The following is a 21,809-nucleotide window of genomic DNA, read 5'->3' as shown; positions in this document are numbered from 1 at the left end:
CCTCAGAAAACCTGACTGCCGTATGTTCCAGTCCAGATGCAAACTGCGGGTTTTCCTGAGGAAAAGTGGTAGGGCAAATGGAGGTGCAGACAAGCACACTAAAATAAAGGACAAAAAAACCCACACAAAAACATTGTCATATAATTGCCAGAGCAAAAAACAAAGAAATGAAAAGCACAGGGCCTGTTCTGTATTTGCTGAGTGGGAAGCAAGACCTTTTGCCAACTTGCTTTCCCCGGGTGCAGAATTGCAATTGCTACCTTTAAGTTAGTTTTGAAGGGTGACACATTGACACTTGGCCATTCAATGAGTCCTTAAATAGAACTGTATAGCTGAACTGAAATACTGCATACACATTTGATGCAGCCAGTGGTGGGGCAGAGCTGTCTTCCTGCCACTGGTGGTGTTTGCAACTTACCAGGATAGGGTGGAGCAGCGGTGAGGTGCCCCCCCCACTTTAGTGGCTAGGTTAGGGAATGTAGAGCAGGTTGCACAGCGGACAGTTCTGTTGTCCAACACCTCACTGCCACTCTGTGCCCCCAGCATCCACTGCCTAATACGACTAGCTCATTCTGCCCAATGGTAAAGCCTGTCCTTGTGACTAAGACCACAGCCCTTACCTACTCATTTTACCCCAAAGAGAGCTAAAACCCAGCCTGCATGCTTTTACTTTCTTTAGATTCACACATGAAACAAGATCTTGACCAGCTCAAAGATAACAGAACCAGGGTTTCCAAAGTGCTATTTAGTTCAGCGCTCAGATGCAAGGCGTTCCAACCATCAATCAACCTAAGCAATTCAGATGAGCCACAGTGTACTAGAAACAGAGAGCAGGTGCACTGCAGAAAGCCCTGGCCCACAAAAATGAAAAAGAACAACAACCACAAAATAAACACTGAGGTTTGTCACTAATATGATCAACTTTCCACCACAAAATTTCCTTCCTGTTGCAAGTTTAGCAGCTCTGTATATGAGCAAAGACAATTTAGTGAAGGTCTGTACACACAACAAGGGAGCCGATGTTTGTCCACAGACAGTTTTTCTGGGTCATGTGGCCAGCATGACTAAGCCGCTTCTGGCGAAACCAGAGCAGCGCTCAGAAACACAGTTTACCTTCCCGCCGGAGCGGTACCTATTTATCTACTTGCACTTTGACGTGCTTTCGAACTGTTAGGTTGGCAGGAGCTGGGACCAAGCAACGGGAGCTCACCCTGTCATGGGGATTCGAACCGCCGACCTTCCAATCAGCAAGCCCTAGGCTCGGTGGTTTAGACCACAGCACCACCTGCATCATCATCATCATCATCATCATCATCATCATCATAGCAGCAACTGCTTCCTCCACCACATCCTGACTCATCCTGGTCCACATATTGGATGAAACTTTTAACTGGAGTCTACATCTAGGAGTTAAACATGTGCAGGTTGAGTCTAGATTCTTACCTCTCAAAGTACATCCAAAGCATAGACATATTTCTGTGACCCATTGCAAAAGAAAACCATGTTTGGTGCAATTCCATGCCACTCACATTCTGCCTCTATCAAGCAATTTCTAGATGAATTTGGAAATAAAAAAAAATAAAAGATGGCAGCAGCTTTCTTTTTAGTTCTGATTCTGCAATCACACAAAATGATTTCTCCATCATCAAGAGAAAAAAAGGGGGTCAGCTTTGAGAAAACCCAGATAGGCAACCCCCTATGTTTTCAAAGAAACCTATGAAAATACAGTGTCTGAAAAACAGACTACAGCCAAGAGTCTTGATTCTCTGCCATCAGTAATCTGAAAGGTCTGGACTACTAAATGCTAATAGGTATGGGAGTAAAGGTCAGAATAGGAGTGGAAAATCCTATGAAATGGGGTGCTTTCAAAGATCACTGCACTGTTCAGACCAGCCTCAGCTACAGAATGCTATGTCTCTTCAAACTCTGGTATTATGCTAGTGAAACCTGCAGTATGTAACAGGTACTGGGGCTTATGACAATTTACACTATGAACCACTTAAGTTCCAAGACCTTCTCTTATTCTATTTACTTCCCACTTTTGAAATTTCATCCTCTATTAGAGAAATCTTACACAAATAATGAAATCTAATCTATAGGAATATATTTATGTTACTTATATGTAATCCACACCCTAAATGTCCCAGGTGGTACACATAATAAACATGAAAACCAATAACAATACCCACTTAACTTTCAACTTACCAGTGTCTCCTGCCAAAGTACATTTTACCAATTGTAATAAGATCACGGGGCGCGGGGGGGGGGAATCATTTGCTAGCAATCCAAGCTCTTTTTAGACATTTTAAACAAACATACATATATTATCTGGAATTGGAATAAGATTTTTTAATTTGTAGAATGTTACCTCTAGCCAAGATAATATTAGTGGCAAGTAACATAAAATGTTAAACAAAGATCATCTGGTTTATCCAGGCTTGGCAAATAGTCATACATCTCCAAAACAAACTTGCAGAACGCCTGGCCTAGCATGATAGCTGCTGGCTTTTATTTTTATAGTCTGTTGCTAAAGCAGTGGTCGGCTAAAAATATATTCTGTCAAACAATGATATCGTATTCTCAAAGAAATACCCTATAAATACCCCTGATAGGTCATCCCTATTGGAGCGAGGAAAACGAAAAGAAATTCTGTTGATGAATATAGAAGGAATCTGTATAGACAAGGTTCTGAAATACAGAACTACAGACAGCAATATAGTTATAAGTGTTTGAGTAGAAATTATTTCTTCAAAGAATTCTTCACACCCAACACATCCTTGTACACCCAAAATTGGATCCATAAGATGGTTGCCACAATCCAATGCTGTTGTTTTTTGTATGGAGTTCTGATAAACATGGAGAGCTATAATGTTTATTTCAGTTGAACCTCAACTTCATTTATTTGAAATGAACAGAACAGCCTGGATCCACAAGTGTTCTGTGTGGACGTCTTTATCTAAATATTCATCAATACATAATTCAATTAAAAAAACCCAACTTTTAGAATTTGTGTGTGAAGAGCCAAGGAATTACAGATCAAAGTCTCTTAATGGTTCACATGTGGAAAATTCATGTACATGGACTATATAGAAAACTGATAGCATCTGAAACAGCTCTTCACACTTGCCAAACCCCTCAGGTTAAAGATCAGTAGTAGATGCTTTTAATCTTCTCTTGTGGTTTGTAAATGAGAAGAGGAGGGAACCCAAGGCTCATGCAGGCTCATTCACGTAGCAGGAAACCATAATTTCATCAAGAAGACTAAACTTAGGAAACTGAGGTTTATTTAAATCAGGTTTCCCCAACATGGTGCCCTCCAGATGTTGTTGGACTACAACCATCATAAGCTACAGTCAACATGACCAGTGGTTAGAGATAAAAACTATGGTTTAGCAAGAACAAGTCAGGATAAAACTGTCCATGTAGCTTCGTTCATGCAGTTTGAAAGTATTCTCCCTATTATATCTAAACATTAAGGCCATAGAATCTTTTTTTAAGTTTTCTATTTTCCTCATCTTTTCTTCCTTCTGACTTTGTTCTCTTATAGACTAAGTAGTTGTTTCATCTTAGTATATTATAAAAAGACACATTGTAATGGGTATGCATTTTTTTATATCTTTGAATAAGTATAAATAAATAAGATCCTGTTAAAGTTCAAAGATGGCTCTCCTTGACAATTGCATCTCAAGACATTTATTGTGATAATAGGTTACGAGAATTCAACAGATCCTCCTTGATGATACCATGAACTTAAAATTTGTAAAACAAGAGGCTCAGTTTCATAGATACTTTCTCCACACAGATTGTTCTTTCCTGTCAAAGGATGATCATTCCCCCAGACCAAGGGTCAATCCCAGCTGAATTCAAAGCCATTGAAAACCTTAACTTGTGCTTTTTCTTTCTTTTTGTAATCTTTAAACTCTTAATAAATATTATTTTTTTAAAAAAGAAAACCTTAACTTGTGAACAAAAACATTTCCTCTCAGAGCTTCAGTTTTATTCTTTTACCTCATTTGATGGAACATTGGCAAATGGTTTGATGATAGCAGCTAACGGAATTTGAGCCTGTTTCGCCAGATCTGAAGATGAAGGAAAGCAGTATGTGGTACATCGAATGAAGCGAGGGCTGGCATTACCTAGGACAATCAAAACAATGAGAAGATTTGATGAAGTAAAAAAAATTAAAATAGCATGTTTAGGGCTAATTAAAAGCAACTTATAATTCTTATAATGAGACAGAAGTTCATCACATAACATTTTAGAGCAGGTAAAGGAGAGATTGCAGGGTGGGAAAGTTTCTCAAAACTGCTTCCTCAACTTTTTCCACCAATACCACTTGTTTTGTGGTCTGAGCTGTAATAACTGCATTCCATGCTCCCTGGCTGATGTTTTAAATCCACAAGTTTCCAGAGTGAGAGCAGGAAGCATTATGGTCACTTGGCCTTGGCTTCAGGCCAAAGCCATGTCATCACTTTGTGTTGCCAGGAAGCCAAATCAGAGAGGGGGCAACGCATCCTGCTCTCTCTGGAAAACTTGTGGATCAAAAAAGGTGTGCAGTCACGGCTGCTGGCAAGTTTGCATCACTTGCATCACCATCAATAACCTTCAGAAACTCACATCTCACAATAAGTATAGAGATTGAAGAAGAAGAGAAGAAGAGTTTGGATTTGATATCCCGCTTTATCACTGCCCGAAGGAGTCTCAAAGCGGCTAACGTTCTCCTTTCCCTTCCTCCCCCACAACAAACACTCTGTGGGGTGAGTGGGGCTGAGAGACTTCAGAGAAGTGTGACTAGCCCAAGGTCACCCAGCAGCTGCATGTGGAGGAGCAGGGAATCGAACCCGGTTCACCAGATTATGAGTCTATCGCTCTTAACCACTACACCAAGCTGGCTCTAAGGCTTAGCACTACTTAAATACAACATCTTGCTCCTTCCACTGAACTCCTTAGTAATTTCTTATAAACCTTTTGATTTTTATTACGTTCTATGAAAAAGAAAATCAGGATTGGTTATGATTTAACAGCTCAAAGCATTGTCAGTTTAATGATCAAACAGTAAACACAACAGTATCATCAAATTCCAGTCAATCCTAAACAAAGAAAATCCCAGTCAATCCTAAACAAAGAACCAACACAAACCCAGTCACTAAAAGTAATTTCAAGCAAAAAGGTTTATACAGCACCCGCCTTACATGCATCCCACTCATGCATGACCGCCTTTACATGTATTAAATACATAAATAGATTGGCCTCCCCTTGTTCGGGGCTGCTGCCCAGACAAGGAAATGTAGCCTTCAATCAACCAGTGGTATGGGGCAAGAGGTGCCTTCTCCCCCCTCCACCACATCTTTTCACCCTCATCCTGATGCCAGTATTGCTGGGTACCCTTCTCACCCCTTGCCCTCTGTGGCCAGCCTCTTCAGCCCTGTGCTCACTGTAGGCAGGCAGGCTCAAAATAGGCCAGCAGTGGCCCCGAGTGATTTCCAGGGTGCGCCCCCCAATCTCTCTTTCCTTCTCACACACCCTCCGTATTACAGTGGGGTGCTCCCCACTTTACAATATGTCACTTATGCACAGAGGGGCCTGGAACGTAACCTTCACATAAGTGGGGGGGCTGCCTGTAGTCAGACGATGCTTAAAGTCAGCCTTGTCAAGGAAGATGAATTCCACAATTGTGACCATTCACCAAGAACCCATTTCTATATACAGTGGTACCTCAGGTTAAGTACTTAATTCGTTCCAGAGGTCCGTTCTTAACCTGAAACTGTTCTTAACCTGAAGCACCACTTGGGGCCTTCTGATGCCACTGCGCCGCTGCGCCGCTGGAGCACGATTTCTGCTCTCATCCTGAAGCAAAGTTCTTAACCTGAGGTACTATTTCTGGGTTAGCGGAGTCTGTAACCTGAAGCGTATGTAACCTGAAGCGTATGTAACCTGAGGTACCACTGTATTGTTGCCCTGTCCACTTGACAAACAGAGGCAACCCGCCAAAATATCTTCCTGGCCAATTTAAAAAGGCATCATAGAAATTAATCATGAACATTCCTATCAAAAGAGAAAGAGAAAGAGAAAGAGAAAGGGGGAGGGAATTCAATTTCTCATAGGAAATGAAGCCAAAAATGGTTTCCTATTTACCTTGATCTTGGATCACACAATCTGTAGTAACTAGAGGAGGAACTTGACCCCGGATGTTGGTAGCATAGATTTGACCTCCCCGGGACACTTTGTCATTTTCGATAACCTGGATCTTATGGATAAAATGTTTAAAATTGTAAGAAATGTGAGCTTTATAGTGGTTCAAGAATAAGGGCTTCTATGTATACAGGACAATTTCTATATCCAGCATTTATGGACATAGATGAGGAACCTTTGGCCCTCCAGGTGTTGCTGAACTAACTCCCATAATCTCTGGCTATTGGTCATGCTTCCTAAGATTGATAGGAGATGGAGTTCAGGAACATCTGGAGGGTAAGTAGTTCCCTGCTTCTGATATAAGAGATAGGAATCCCAGGAGCCACACCCTTGTCTACTGAAATATATTGGGGGTGCTTTGCTCAGAGCTCCACACTTCTCAAGAGATTTGAGGATGTACCGGAACTCTGTGTGTGGACCAAAATTGAAAAACCATACACAATTAAACTTGTTTGGAATGGTAACAGAATGTGCCTTAACTGGATTCTCCCTCAGATTTTGCAGCTTGGTTCTTCTGGAAAGATTTCTGGATCAAAACTTGGAGCGAAAGGATTCAGCTGCATTCCAGAGGAGTGCCTCAGAATTTTTCTAGGAGGAAACTGAATGGGTAAAACTAAAATAACTATTATTTTGTTTTCCTCCTATTTGAGATATTGTGCTATGGTCTCGATTACACTATTTCATCATTTCATCACACCGTTTGCATATTAAAAAATGGGGTGGGGGATATGCATAAGATTGTAGATTATAAACTGATCATGTGGATCCTTTCTGAAACAGACTTTGATCTGCAACAATTTTGTTATTTGTTAAAGTGTCTAAAGACTTCATTGTTCTTTGGAGGAACCTACATTTCTGGGTTTTTACTGAGCCCTTTTCATTTACAGAGGTAAAATATAAATTATTTATGGACATTTGGTTGCTTTATACTGCTAAAATCCATTGAGAAAACATGCAACTTGAACTTGAACCTTAGCCTGAGGAACTGGCTTAGCCACGAAAAGTTTCACATTTCAAAGCTACATCTTTAAGCGCTAGATTAACCACAGTGGAAAGTATCCAACAAAATGCTTCCATTTTGTTGGAAGGATGCTTGTGCAATTGAACTTCTCTTCCCTCTCCTCTCCCTCTCCCTCTGCCCATTCCCACTCCCCTCAAACTCCAGAAGGTTGTAGGAATCCCAGAACCAATTTCAAGGGAGCATGGGCAGAGGAGAGGGAGGGGAACTTCATTTCACAGCCCAAAGTCCTAGAGCTAGCAGAAGCACTTCATTGGATACCAACCAATATTCTGTTATGCCTTACTATAATGTGGAATTGCTTGAAAGCTCCCCATTTTCCCTCTCATGCTGTTGTTTTAGTCACATTTCCTACAAGAAGCTCTTACTCACCGGGCTTGGAATGGAATCAGGATCTAGTTTCTTCTGCTGTGGTCCAGCCAATTGTGCTGGACCTGATTGGAGCCCCCCTGGATAAGACAACTGTGCACCTGCCATTGGAGGACCAAAATTTCCTGGAAAAGAAATAAAATAAAATAAAACAATCAGCCAAATTAAAGTTTTGGGGGGAGGGTGTTGTTTAATATATCCTGCCAGAAGCCTTACTTCCTAAGTGATACTTGTCCAAGTTCTATTTATTGAAGGAGTCTTTTGCTGGCTAGTTCAACACTGCCAGTTTGAAATTTCTACTCCAACCAAGTCCTGTGCATTGTCTTCTTTATATAAATGGAGTACACATATGAACAGGGGCCCAGCAGGAGAGTTTCAGGGGGCCAGATGTAAAAGAGAGAGGGGACGCTGCTTTCACACCTAACACTTTCCACCATCACTGTGTTGAGAATACTTGTTAACTGACCTTGTTGAAGCTCACAGGCAATTGTTGATGCAGCAGTGAGATTAGAGTTGGATGTCAAACTGGACACGCTGCTCTGGATTTTTTTTAAGGACAAACTTAATTCCAACCTATAAATACACAACCCTATTGTGCTGTATTACATTTTCATATTATCCTTCCTCCAAGGAACTCATGGCGGCCCACATGGTTCACCACCGCCCAAGACATCTTCACAATAACCCTCTGAGGTAGGGTTTGGCTGCAAAATTATAGCTGAGCAGGGATTTGAACCTGAGGTCACCTTGGTCTCAGTCTGACACTCAGCCACTACATTAGCTCTCATTGCTATTTTGATATTGTGGATGCTGGATTCTTCGTGTGTATTATTTAGTATAACATATGCAGCCTATCAGCCTTGGGCAATATTATGCCCCAAGCAGGAGCATTTCGGCTGGTCAGAGCCTAGCATTCTCTTCACACTTCTTCCTGTTTCTTTCTAGGCATTATGTTCTAAAGGAAGAAAGAAAAAGGTTTATATGTTCGTATTGGATTCATTTGCTATTTCTGCCCAAGCAGTTGTGTGCTATCAGCTTTTAGCTTCTTCTTCAAACCTGCCCTGGTTAACTATTGGAATAAGCCGCAAGACACAAAAGAACAAACAGGTGTTTGTTATTAATCAAGGACACATTTACATGGCAGAGAAAAATCTCCCTATACAGGGATGCCTCATTCTTTCACAATGATCAAGAAATAGAACTAGCAATACACAGAGAGCTTTGAAAACTTGGCAAGCGATTTTGGTCTAGGATTCCTGCAATGTTCCAAAGTGGTTCAAGGTATAACACTGCCATAGTAACCCCGCAAGCCACAGGGGCAACCTACATGTTACACACAGTTCAATGTAATTTGACCCTAACTTTTCTATCTTAAAAGGAAAGAAAAAAGCCATCACTGGAGAATAGAATTAGGAGTGGAGAAAGAACGGGGGGGGGGGGGATACTTAAGTGCATTCCTGCTTGCAATTTTCCTCTCAAAAATGTTCCTCTCCAATTTGCTCCACAGACATGTGTGGTCAAAAGAGCTGCCGTCAGAAGGTGAAGTTTGGAATTTAATGTTGAAGTGCAGGAAAACTGCACTTAGGGCACTTCCAGGATGCTCACCGCTCATCCTTTCTTCAGTTCCTAATCCAACTGAAGCAACACTTTGGGCACTTCCAGATACCCTGATTGCTGAGCATTCATTCTGATTTGCTTGCAGGGAGGTTAGACGACATTACATCAAAGCAAGCACAGCCCCACACTTTCCATTGTATTTCCCCCATCTCTTTCCTTCTTCCAAAAGTCTGATCTTCTGAGGCATTGGGTTTTTTGCACAAGAACTTCAACTGTGCAACCTGAATTAGAATTGAATCCCACCTGAAAATAGTGGCAAATCATGCTTGTAGTTCCTTCTCTCTCCACTCCCATCCCTCTGGATTCAAAGCACATGTTGCAACCTGGCAATCTTATGTAAACTAGGTAGCTGCACTTACCATACTGGGGAGGAAACCCAGGGCCTGTGGGTTGGCTTGTGAGTTGTGGTGGCAAATTGGTGTTCGGTGGGTTTGAGCCAGGGATCCCCTCCTGTCTGGCCATTGAAGGTGGAGCGCAGTGACCGGTCAAATTATTTGCTGGTGAAGAAGAAATCTGAAGACCAGACGACAAGGCCATTTGATGTGGTCGAGGTGGTGGAGCTTGCAAAGGTGATGGGAGGCCAGAAGGCAAGCAAGGAGGTGTGTTTGGACCTGAACAAGAGTATCACCATTATGCATTCATTTGAAAAAACCCTTTAGAATAATAATCACAGTGGAATGCAGGTATGTCTTAAGACACCTGCTGTTGTAGATCTTTACATTCATTTTAAATGGAATTAAATAATATAAATGATATTCATATCAAACCAATTGCTCTTCTCTAAAATCTTAAAATTGAAACATAATTATAGAAATAACTTTGAATATTAGAAATATTAACTTTAAATATTCACTGTAATACTTTCACAACTAAATCTGTTCTATACTAAAAACAAGTCTTCATTTGGGTGCTTAAATCTTATGAGAACAATGGATTGTGAAGGCTGCAAATGTATCAAGCATCTATTTTACTGCCAGTACAAAGTACAGTATATTGTAAACTGTTTGGCATTTTGTTAAAACAGTTTAAGGAGGAATTTCTCCTCCCCTCTTTTAAAACAGAAACATTTTATTATTGGGACCAATTTATTTGCTGGATCTTATATATGTCCTATATATATATCCTATATATGTCCACCTGGACACTTCAATCTGTGGAACTGGCACTGTTACGGGTGCCACATAATAAACATTGTAATACATTGTAATACATATTGTAAGAAATCCATATTTTAGTGTTGCAGTACCTATTGACATCAGACATGCACCTTTGCTGTATTATTTTTGGTGCTTGGTTTAAACATTTTTGCTTAGGCAAACCTATCCCACCATGTAACAATTACCTGTAGCTCTTTTTGGCTACTGTTGATTTTAATAATTTTTGAATGCTTTTAAATAGTTGGTTTTATTGAGAATTTTACTGCTTTCTTTTATCTTTTTGTAAACTGCTTAACAGGTTTTCTCACAATCAAGTAGTATATAAATTTTGCTAGATAATTTCTTTTAAAAATAGTTGTGTGAAAGGTGAATTATATATGCACTCATGCTGGAGCCTATGATTGTGGTCCAAGGACCCGATCCCCGCAAAGTGGAATGAAAACACAAGGGCATGTGATATAAGGTTAATGGGCAAGAAAAGGCCACAACTTTATTGATTACAACAAGTGAAAAGGTATTGGCTTAGGCAATAAGCCAATCAGAGAGGGGTGAGTCTAAAACAAGGGGGTTTATTCACCAGTAGGTGGAGCCTGTTGATGCTAATCCAACAATAAGCTCTCCCCTGATGTCACCGAGGGTCGTGCCATGGCCTCCTGCCACGCAGACATTGGACAGAATACACGACCGCCGGATTCCTTTAACGGAATACCCAAAAATTGAAGGCGTAGGCGATGGCCACACCTAGCCCTTCGACACCACAACACATTATTCCAATGCCTAACCTACCCACTAATACCACGAAAGTGTGACGATTGCTACGAGGTAGGCGAAAAAACCAAAAAGCCTAATGCCAAATGGAAAAATTCCTACCAGCCCCCCCCGGACAACCAGGATGACCAACCTAAGGTCCATAGCAAGGCCAAAAGAAAATGAGACCCTGAGCTCTAAGGGAGTGGAGGGTGGGTGACTCGCGACGGGACGATGAAGAGTGAGGCCGGGAGGCTGGCGCCGCAGCAATTTAGGCTGCTGTACATGCCCCCTCGAAGGCACCTGGTTGGGTGCCTGCCCGTGGACGTGGGCGTGGGCGCCAGCCAGGTGAGTGGGAGGCAGGGGGCTAACGCCCCCTGCTTGAGGCGGATACCGGCTCCTGCCCACAACCACTCCCCTCTCTTGCAGCAGGAGAGTCTTTCCTTTGAATATACAAGAACCACCAGGAGCTTTCTAATATCAAAGGTTTTTCCATCCCATTCAAAAAAGAGAGCAAATATAAATACATGAGTTGAATTATGCTCTTTGTGGAAATAAATAGAAAAGCCTGACCCATGTGTGCACTGTGGCTTGTATAATATTCAGGGGAACCTCTGGACTGGGGTGTGTTTATGTGAATCTTTGACCTGCCAAGGCATCAAATTTGGCCCATGAGGTCATTATTTAAAAACCACACCCACGTGCAAATCAACTCACATCATTTCTATGTGGGGCAATGTCAGCTGATCGGTGGGGCGGGATAGGAGTATGGCAGCTCCCCTGCTGGGAACTAGTCCATGCAGGATTTAACTGCCACTCAGCAGCTGATATCCTGCTAAGTTTTCCTGTGTGTGGCAGTTCACTTCCATGCTTGATTTGGCCATGCACACATGTTCCCTTGCTGGGGACAAAGGGCAGTGCAGGGTTGTTTGAAAGTCCCTATTGCTTTGTGCTGCATTTTGAAGACCCAACAGTCAGGGCTTCAAAGTGCAGCATCACCTGACATCAAATGACTGACAAGTGAGGGGAAAAATAAGGATCTGGCCACTAGCCAGGAAAAGTTCCCTATCCCTTTTCCAAGAGACCATGTTGGACAATATACTTGAAAAAGGAAACATCTTTTCCAGCTGAAACATACAGTTATTATGTTATTATTATTTTATTTTAGTAAAACAGCCGGTCTACAAAGCTTTTTTTTTTTAAAAAAAAATACATTTTTTAAAGAGCTGCCAGTTTAAAAGCATAAACATGATGTTCAAAGTCATGATCCTTTTATATCCCAGTACTTTGGTTAACATGCTAAAACCTGGAGAACTCCAACAAGATTTAGAACAGTCCCATTAGAATTCAATCTTTCTTATCAAAATCTTCCAGTAGATTTAGACCTCTTGAACTTGTGAGCATTTGTTTTCTCTGGAACCAACCCAAGCTAAAATAAAAATGCATGTGATCTCTCAGAAGCTTTTATGGAAGACTATGTAGTCCTTACCATAATTATTTATTTGCATGTTGCCAAGCTGATTGGCCAGCTGTGCCGAAGAAGGGGGTGGACTGTTTGGATAGGAGGACGGGGATGGATGGCTATACGGGGGGAAGGAAGGTGCAGAAGGTGGAAACCTGAAGAGAAAAAGAAGTGTTACCAAAAAAACACCAAACAGCTGACAATATTATATCCACTCCACAAACAACTTCTAGAATTCAAAGTCTAAACAACATGGTTTGTAAACCTATGGAAGAAAACCCAGGCAAGCCTCAGGATCACAGGATACTCCTCCTTTCCCTCTACTGTACTTCTCCAGAGCAGCCACAAGGAGTTCAGAAATGTTTACTTCAGTCCTTCACTATCCAGTTTTGTGTTTTCCAGACCAGACAAAATGCATAATTAATTATGGTATATTTTCATTTGTAATTATTATTATTATTAAATCACCTTACACACACACACACATTTGAATTTGTTCAGAGATAGAAAACAACACCAACTCAAAAATGATTAACATGCAGACAAACCTAAGCACTAGGGCTTGCATTAATAACCTGTGGTTTTGATAAAATGTAGCATTACTAATTCTTGCCCGGCACATTCAGATGGTAGGGTAGAAGAAACAAAGAGAACTGAAATAGGACTAAACCTCATCTTATGGCTCATGGACCTTCTGCTTTGATCTTTTAAAATCAGGCATGGAGGTCAAAGGCTATTCTCTGCCCATAGAATACACTCCATATTGTAACTGCACTAAACATATGGATCAAATTAGGCTCTGGACTCTAATCTAAACAACTGCTTGATCCAGGAAGAAAGAGTCGGGCTTTTCCCCTTGATTAATCTGATTTATACAGACGTTTCTTAATAAGCATTCCAGTGAACAGCACTAAAAAGTAGTGCTTTATTTGTTTGAAAGGAAGCACTAAGTTCTATCCATAGGGTATGCCACCTACACAAATGTTTAAGGAATGAGAGGACTCTACAGGATGCGCAGTAATGAAGTTAGGATTTGAGTGCAAAGGACTGTGGCCTCATCAACAGCACAAACCAAACTGGCAATAGACCTTAGTGCTCCAGGAATGGGATGCTTTTGGTACACACACACATATCTGGGAGTAAATCTAATGGAACTCAGTGGCACTTCTGAGTAGAAATGTACAATAGTTATTATTTATAATTTATTTTCTCCAAGGAGCTCAAGGAGACATACATAGTTCTTTCCCGCCCCCCATATCATTTAATCCCCACAACAACCCTGTGAGGCAGTCGGAACAAAATAAAAAAAATTCCTTCCAGTAGCACCTTAGAGACCAACTAAGTTTGTTATTGGTATGAGCTTTCATGTTCATGCACACTTCTTCAGATACCATGCATGCACACGAAAGCTCATACCAATAACAAACTTAGTTGGTCTCTAAGGTGCTACTGGAAGGATTTTTTTTATTTTGTTTCAACTATGGCAGACCAACACGGCTACCTACCTGTAACTAGAACCTGTGAGGTAGGTTAGGCTGAAAGGCAGTGACTGGCCCAGGGTCACCCAGTGAGCTTCATGGCTGAGTGTGGATTTGAACCCTGGTACCCCAGGTTCAAATCCACACTCAGCCATGAAGCTCACTGGGTGACCCTGGGCCAGTCACTGCCTTTCAGCCTAACTGCGATGGGGTGAGCTCCCGTTGCTCGGTCCCTGCTCCTGCCAACCTAGCAGTTCGAAAGCATGTCAAAGTGCAAGTAGATAAATAGGTACCACTCCGGTGGGAAGGTAAACGGTGTTTCCGTGTGCTGCTCTGGTCCGCCAGAAGCGGCTTAGTCATGCTGGCCACATGACCCGGAAGCTGTACGCCGGCTCCCTCGGCCAATAAAGCGAGATGAGCACCGCAACCCCAGAGTCGGCCACGACTGAACCTAATAGTCAGGGGTCCCTTTACCTTTACCTCAGATCCTAATCCTAGTCTGACACTAACCACTACACCAAACTGGCTTTGGCTTGCCATGTGTCCATTCAGCATATATCTGGGAATGTAGGATATTGTTATACTCTAGCCCTGTGGAGGCATCCTACTTCTGTGTTTCATCAACATGTGAAGAGGGAGAGCAATGATGCACATGATAGCTCCACTGCCACATCACCGATAATCATTATCATCCATCTGTTGGAGGAACAGCTTCTGCAATGGGAGCCTTTTCTACTCATGTACATTCCACATGCAATGTCAAAACCTATATGGTACAGGGAACCTATGTGAATAGGAAAGATTCCCCAATGCAGAAGTTATCCCTCCAACTCATGGAAAGCAATCAGAATGAAGATGAAAGCTGGAGCTAGAGCTGTCTAATTGCTCTCTCCACACATGTGGGGATTAAACACAGGCGTAAAATGCCCAGAGAGAGAGACTATTCTGTACACTATATACTGTATTTGATGGGAAGAAATAATTGAGATAAGTGCTAGCCACTACCTGAGTTCTGCTAATGGACCCAGAATATTATTTTACTCAGTTTTGGTATGGATTAGTGCTATGACAAAAAAGCTCTGGACAAGTTTAAAATTGCTTTCAATGGTATGTGCACTAGATATTTGAGCAGATAAACAGAAATTCTAAGCATAAATACATTTATTGCTTTGCTTTAAAAAAATAAAAATCACCTCTGTGATTGTTGTGCTGTAGCGCTGGGCCCATTCTGGATATTGGTTTGGTTAAATTGGTGAGCACTAGGAGATGGTGAACCAATGGGAGCAGTGGACCCGAAAGGCACATTAGGTTTCAACATAGCTAAAGTAAAACACAGGCATGAACATAGTGGATAACGATAGAAAATCACTGCATAAATGAGGTGCACATTACCAGCAGTTAAAGCAAAATAAGTATGGAATTCATTTATGGACCTCAAAAAAAGGAAGTCTAAACTGCTCAGGAAGTTATATTATGCTCTAGTATTTACTGTAAATTCTAGATAGCAGATCACTCACAGAATATGCACAGTCTACATAATACCAAGACCAAGCATTTTTCATTGCTCATGGTCTTCCCATTGTAATACCTTATTAAACCAGCAACTTTTCTTTTCACTAATAGTGCAAAATAAATATAAACAAGTACAGTGGTACCTTAGTTGTCGAATGGCTTGGCTCCCAAACAAATCAGCTCCAGAACGCCGCAAACCTGAAAGTGAGCGTTCTGGTTTGTGAACATTTTTCGGGAGCTGAACGTCTGATGTGGCTTCTGCAGCTTCCTATTGTGTGCAGGAAGCTCCTGCAGTCAGTGGCGTAGCGTGGGTTGTCAGCACCCGGGGCAAGGCAAGTGATTTGCGCCCCCTAACCCATGGATTTGCGTCCCCTAACCCGTGGATTTGCCCTAACCCCAGAAGTTGCGCCCGGTGCGGCCGGCCCCCCCTGCACCCCCCACGCTACCCCACTGCCTGCAGTCAATCAGAAGCTGCGCCTTGATTTTCAAATGGTTCCAGGAGTCGAACGGACTCCTGGAACAGATTAAGTTCAACAACCAAGGTACCACTGAACAGTAATGTAATGATATGGATAATGACATAACATGCACTAGCATAGTGGAGACATCAACCTCTATATGCCTTGATGTTACTTTACCTGATTGAGATGCAGAAGAAGATGAGTTTACATCACCATAGTGTCCATACATATGTGAAGAAGCAGGTTGCCCCAAACCAACAGAGAATCCTCCCATTCCTGGCTGGGGCTGAGAATATGGAGGTGTTGCAACATATCCTTGCTGATTCATTTTAGCAGTGATTTATTTCTGATGGAAAACCTGTCATAGAAATTAGAATAAGTAATAAAATCAGCAATACTTCACTGATACATAGTGCAGGTAAAGCACAGAATGAGCTTTATGACCCAAAAGCAATGTTACAAGGCAAGAGGACAGCATCCTACTTATTAGTTCGATGGCATAATGGCTACCAGATTATTTATTTGATCTGGACAAAACGCACAACAAACGTTCTGTTGTAGCAAAGGCACTGATACAAACACTTAAAAAAAAAATCAGCTAGAATAGGTGGATAACATTAATCACAGACTAAACCACTGTTACTTGTTGCAAAAACAACCAGGTTTTGCCCCCAGTGGTTGTCTGGTAGGACGGCCCAATTTCCTGATTTGTAGGAAAAAATAGGTATGACTGCGGATGATTCCAAACATATTTTGACAACCCATATGGTTTTGACACGATAATATTATCTTTAGCACCTGAAAATATTATACAGATGACTTTCCAGACAGATCCAACCACTGGGTAGAAAGGGCCATTGCCTTTCCAGCTCCATGGAAAATGCAAACAGGAAAGCAGATACCAGTAGGCAGTGGTGGATGATGCCCATTGGGGCTGAAAGGACAGAAGACAAGAGAGCCTAAGAGATGGTGGAGCCAAAACCAATGACAGGTGGAGACTCCCCATGACTGGTTGTATGTAAGAAGACAGGTTAGTGGGGCATTACCCCATCCACACTAATGGGCCACCCTCTACTCACAGTAGGCACACCAAGCTTCCCCTACTTTGCACTTTTTGGTATTTCCATTGCACATTCTGAACCAAAAGCTATCCTTTTCACAAGTAAAACAAAATCTAGTGATTGACCTTGCCAGGGGCACTTTATTAAGTGGGTCCAGCCCTGCTTACATTTTGTTGGAATTTGTGACACATGTGCATGGCACACACAGATTTTTCTAAGTATTTGCCCTAAAATGAGGCCAGTTTCCATAGTCACTGAGCACACAGTAGCCGCTGATATTCCTCACTCAGGTCATTTTTCCTGCCTTTGGCACCTTCATTTACACACTGCTGCAAAATCTGTCTTTTCAAACAGTTGCCACCACAAGATGCAAAAGGCATGGTCACATCCATGGCAGTTGCTTCACACAACTAAGTGGTCATCGGTAGGTAACCAACACACACAGAGAGACAGAGTTCAAGAGCCACACACCAACAGTCATGAGATCTGGCCCATAACTGGGAACTGTGGCAGCCAATAATTATTATGTATACTGTGTTTTGACTGGGAGTTGGAGACTAGTTTGTGGTAGTCTCAAACTAGTCTCCAACTCCCAGTCAAAACTAGTCTCAAACTCCCAGTCAAAACACACACAAAAACCAACCATATCAGGAGTTATATAGTCCTGCAAGTGTAATCCAGACCTGTTTTTCCAGTTGTGTAACTCAGGCGGTAACCTCTTGAGGGCTGCAATGGTTTGCCCCTTTACTTTATTTATTGCATTTATTTCCCACCTTTTCTCCCACGAGCCCAAGGCGGTATACACACACTTCCCATCTCCATTTTACCTTCTCAACAACCCTGTGAGGTAGGCTAGGCTGAGAGTGTGTGACTGGCCCAAATTCACCAAGTGGGTTTCATGTCTGAGTGAGGATTTGAACTCTGGTCTCCCAAGTCCTAGTCCAGCACTCTAACCACTACTCACATTGGCTCTTGGTTAAGCCCCACTGAGCATGACAAGGCTTACTTTTGACCGCGTACACAGTGCCTTTAAAGCACATTCGAAGCACATTTGTTCCTTCAAAAGATTCTGGGCACTGAGGATCATCCCTCACAGAGCTACAGTTCCTGGCAACCCTTAACAAACAATGCTAACAAACAATTATTTGAGGGAAAGAAGGTGCTTTAAAGGTATGGTGTGTATACAGCATATTGAGTAAATGCAGATGGGGTCATGCTGGGTGACTCAGTAAACATGACAGAGTACATTACAATGGTGGTTACAGTGACAGAAAGCAGTAATGATGACAAATGTGACCTAATGGTTCAAGCCTATGCAAGTTTACTCAGAAGCAAGTCCCACAGATTTCAATGAGGCTACAGAAGAACTGCAGCCAAAGAAATCACCTGCCCAATAACATCTCCTACTTATGTTTTAGCTCTTCAGAGTGAAACTAGAAGTACAGAGGGGAAATTCCATATAATAAAGTAAGTATGATGACGTGGCATTAGAAAAAACTGTACCAGGGTTGCAATTATCACTTTCAGTCCCTATAACTACAGCCATTATCTACTTCCAACTAATCTGTACATTAGACAAGATAAAAATTAAGGTAGCAAGATCACGCAGGCCTAGCTACCATATTCAATTGCCATTTGTCAGGATTGAGTATCTCTCTGTGTGTGAAATCAACATGGGTGTATTTGGGGTGCACACATCTTGTAATAATTCAATGTGCTCAAAGAGTATATCAACTTTTTTGGAAGAAATATTACCTATATTATATATATGCAGAAACACCACTAGTACAAAGTGTTAGGGTGGAACCGCATTAAAAAATGATTTATATCTGCTCTGCTTTTTAAAAAAACCAAACTCTTCTGTGGATAGTGTGTGTGTGTATATATGCTTATGCTGCTAACTTTCAGGTGTGCATAAGGAAAGGTATCAACAAATCTTTACCAAATTCAATGGAGATAGCTCACTGAATATTAATATAGGATGCACGGCAAGAGTGTTACTTTATGAATGTTATCATTCTGGATTATGAATGCTAATGTGGAGGTCTGGTGTGCAATGTCCACTACTTTTCCCCCTGGTTGAAATATTTGTTTTGTTTTGTCTATACTGAATGTTTCTATTAACTGAACAAATTCCAGTTAAAAAAATTCCCAAGCCTCTCAAGTTTCATGCATATATAAAATTGCAAATCCTTTCCTGGAAACTTTTTAATCTACAAGATTTAGAAAACGAAATAGGAAAGAAAGCACATAGGCACATCAGGTTTCTCCCAGTGCCAGTGTGTTTTCCCTCCTTCTGGTTAGACTGAAACGTGGCAGTCTAAGCCCTGGTCACTTCAGCAAGTTTAGTTAGCAGCCAGTATTAAAGCACCTACACTACATTTTCATTGTCAATATAAAGAATGAAGTTCAGGGCAATTGTTGTAGGACTTGGTAATGCTCTTAGCTTTGATAGTATCTAAAGGAAACAACTTCCTGCACAGTTCAGTAGGAGGGAAAGACAGTGTGCCACGTCAGACTTCCTATGCACAACTAAATAGACTCTAAACTCTTAGAAATACAAACATAGTACTGCTGACTTAGTGGCCTACATCCACTTCCAAACACATTACAGATAACATAGGTGGTTTAATAAACCACACCCTTTCCCCCAAAACAAATACGATACAAAGTACAAGTAAAACCCTATTTTGCAAAGTACATCAGATTTCAGTACAATTAACCCATTCCTCATAATCAGAAAGGGCACACAAAACAGTACTAAAACCATATACCATATTTTTTGCTCTATAAGACTCATTTTTTCCCTCCTAAAAAGTAAGGGGAAATGTGTGTGTGTCTTATGGAGCGAATGCAGGCTGCACAGCTATCCCAGAAGCCAGAACAGCAAGAGGGATTGCTGCTTTCACTGCACAGCGATCCCTCTTGCTGTTCTGGCTTCTGAGATTCAGAATATTTTTTTTCTTGTTTTCCTCCTCCAAAAACTAGGTGCGTCTTATAGAGTGAAAAATACGGTATTTGGTTTTGGCCACTTGAGATAGGAACCTTAGGAAGCTGCTTTATGTGGAGTAGGCCATTGGCTTAGTAATGTCTACACTGACTGGCAGTGGCTCTCCAAGGGTTTCAGACAGGGGACATTCCCTACTGGAGGTGGCAGAGATTGAACTTGGGACCTTCTGCACACAAAGCAGATGCTCCACCATCGAGTTACTGCCCTTCCCTAAAGAGACAGAAGTTCCCTATTCCAAGGTGTCCAAAAACATGTGTCACAAACTCTTTCTACACCTATATAATTTGTTGGGCCAACCGAAAGTACTCTTTGCCATTTCATCTACCTCCAGGATAAAGTTATTAGGGATTCTAGTCCTACCAGTGCGGTTGTATGATTGGACTCAGGCAGACTTCCCAAAGTCATGCTGAAATAGGTGACTGACCGCAAACCATAGAAGGAACTAGTCACGCTTAGGCCAGGTTTAGATATCACAGCTAAATCACCTTGTGATCTGGCCCATACCTGGAGCTTGGATACTTCCATCTTCCTCTCCATGTGCACCCCAGTGACCTCGCCTACTCCTCATTTTCTTCCACATCCAAATCAAGGAAAATATGATTACCGCCAAAAACAGATGATCACAAAACTGTTTTAGAAACCCAGTTCAAGCCATAGTTTTGTGGCAATTCTGGTAGTGTGGTAAACTATAGCTTGCAGTAACTACGGTACTTTGGCTGATTTGGACATCACAGCAAACTGTAAGTACTACCAACCAGGAAGTGAAGGATAGAGTGGGGCTTTGTGAGTCCAAGGCATGGCCCAAATGACAGATCTTTGGTTTAGCAGTCACATCTGACCCATGTCATGATTTTCCACAAACACACTAGGAAGAGCCTTTTTTCATAAGCATATCACACATGTTGTATAGGCTGGAATGGTGAGCAAGGAGGAAGGAAGATCTAAAAATCAACAAAAATGATTAACAAAGGTTATATCAACAAACCACTCAGCCATGAAGCTCACTGGGTGACCTTGGGCCAGTCACCATCTCTTAGTCTAGCCTACCTCACAGGGTTGTTGTGAGGATGAAATGAAAAGGAGAACCACGTGACCACCTTGAGATCCTTGAAAAATTAAGGTGGCAAATAAATGTAATAAGGAATAATAATAAATAATAAATGCTACAACTGTTTGGGATAGCTCCGTAGGTAGAGCATGAGACTCTTTATCTCAGGGTTGTGGGTTCAAGTCCCATGTTGAGCAAAAGATTCTTGCATTGCCCAGGGTTGGACTAGATGACCCTTGTGGTCCCTTCCAACTCTATGATTCTCCTCCTCTTCTTATGCCAGAAGAATTAATCCAAAGGTTATACTAGAAGTAAATCCAAAGGAGATTATTGGGGACAGTGGCGGTTTCTGAAATTCACATCAGTTTCCCATGATCAACAAGTGAGATGTTTTGTAGTTGTGTTGTATTCTACAATGATTGGTGCATGCTGAAGGTGAAGTAGTTGTGCAATCTCTTTCCAGTGCCCCTAGTATTTAAGATGCTTACCAAAAGACTACACAACCCATCATAAAGAGCAACCCAAGATTATAAAAAGGAAGGGAAGAAGCATGCAACTTTTACGGTGATTAGGCTGATTTGCCCAACCCTGATGTGCATGGCAAGAACAGTCTCCCAATATGCCAAGGTGCCAACATCACACTTTTGACTCATCACACACAGAAAATCTTGCGCCCT

The 21,809-nt window shown here is 41.7% G+C and overlaps 1 protein-coding gene across 1 annotated transcript in view; it reads right to left on the bottom strand.

The window, feature by feature from the left end:
• SEC24D (SEC24 homolog D, COPII coat complex component) overlaps nucleotides 1-21,809 on the bottom strand; it is a 59,653-nt gene that overhangs the window by 37,013 nt on the left and 831 nt on the right. Inside the window, exons 2-8 of the mRNA XM_081876720.1 lie at nucleotides 16,191-16,371; nucleotides 15,234-15,360; nucleotides 12,590-12,717; nucleotides 9,556-9,807; nucleotides 7,583-7,704; nucleotides 6,136-6,247; nucleotides 4,009-4,136 (exon numbers count right to left, since the gene is read on the bottom strand). Of these exons, the coding sequence (XP_081732846.1) occupies nucleotides 4,009-4,136; nucleotides 6,136-6,247; nucleotides 7,583-7,704; nucleotides 9,556-9,807; nucleotides 12,590-12,717; nucleotides 15,234-15,360; nucleotides 16,191-16,341 (1,020 nt within the window). The 5' untranslated portion in view covers nucleotides 16,342-16,371. The remainder of the gene's footprint in view (nucleotides 1-4,008; nucleotides 4,137-6,135; nucleotides 6,248-7,582; nucleotides 7,705-9,555; nucleotides 9,808-12,589; nucleotides 12,718-15,233; nucleotides 15,361-16,190; nucleotides 16,372-21,809) is intronic.

Source organism: Podarcis erhardii (genome assembly GCF_964252035.2).
Source record: "Podarcis erhardii genome assembly, chromosome: 9".
In the NCBI taxonomy this organism is placed as follows: Eukaryota; Metazoa; Chordata; class Lepidosauria; order Squamata; family Lacertidae; genus Podarcis; species Podarcis erhardii.
The sequence above is the reverse complement of the archived record's forward strand: the minus strand, read 5'-3'. Positions and strand labels throughout refer to the sequence as shown.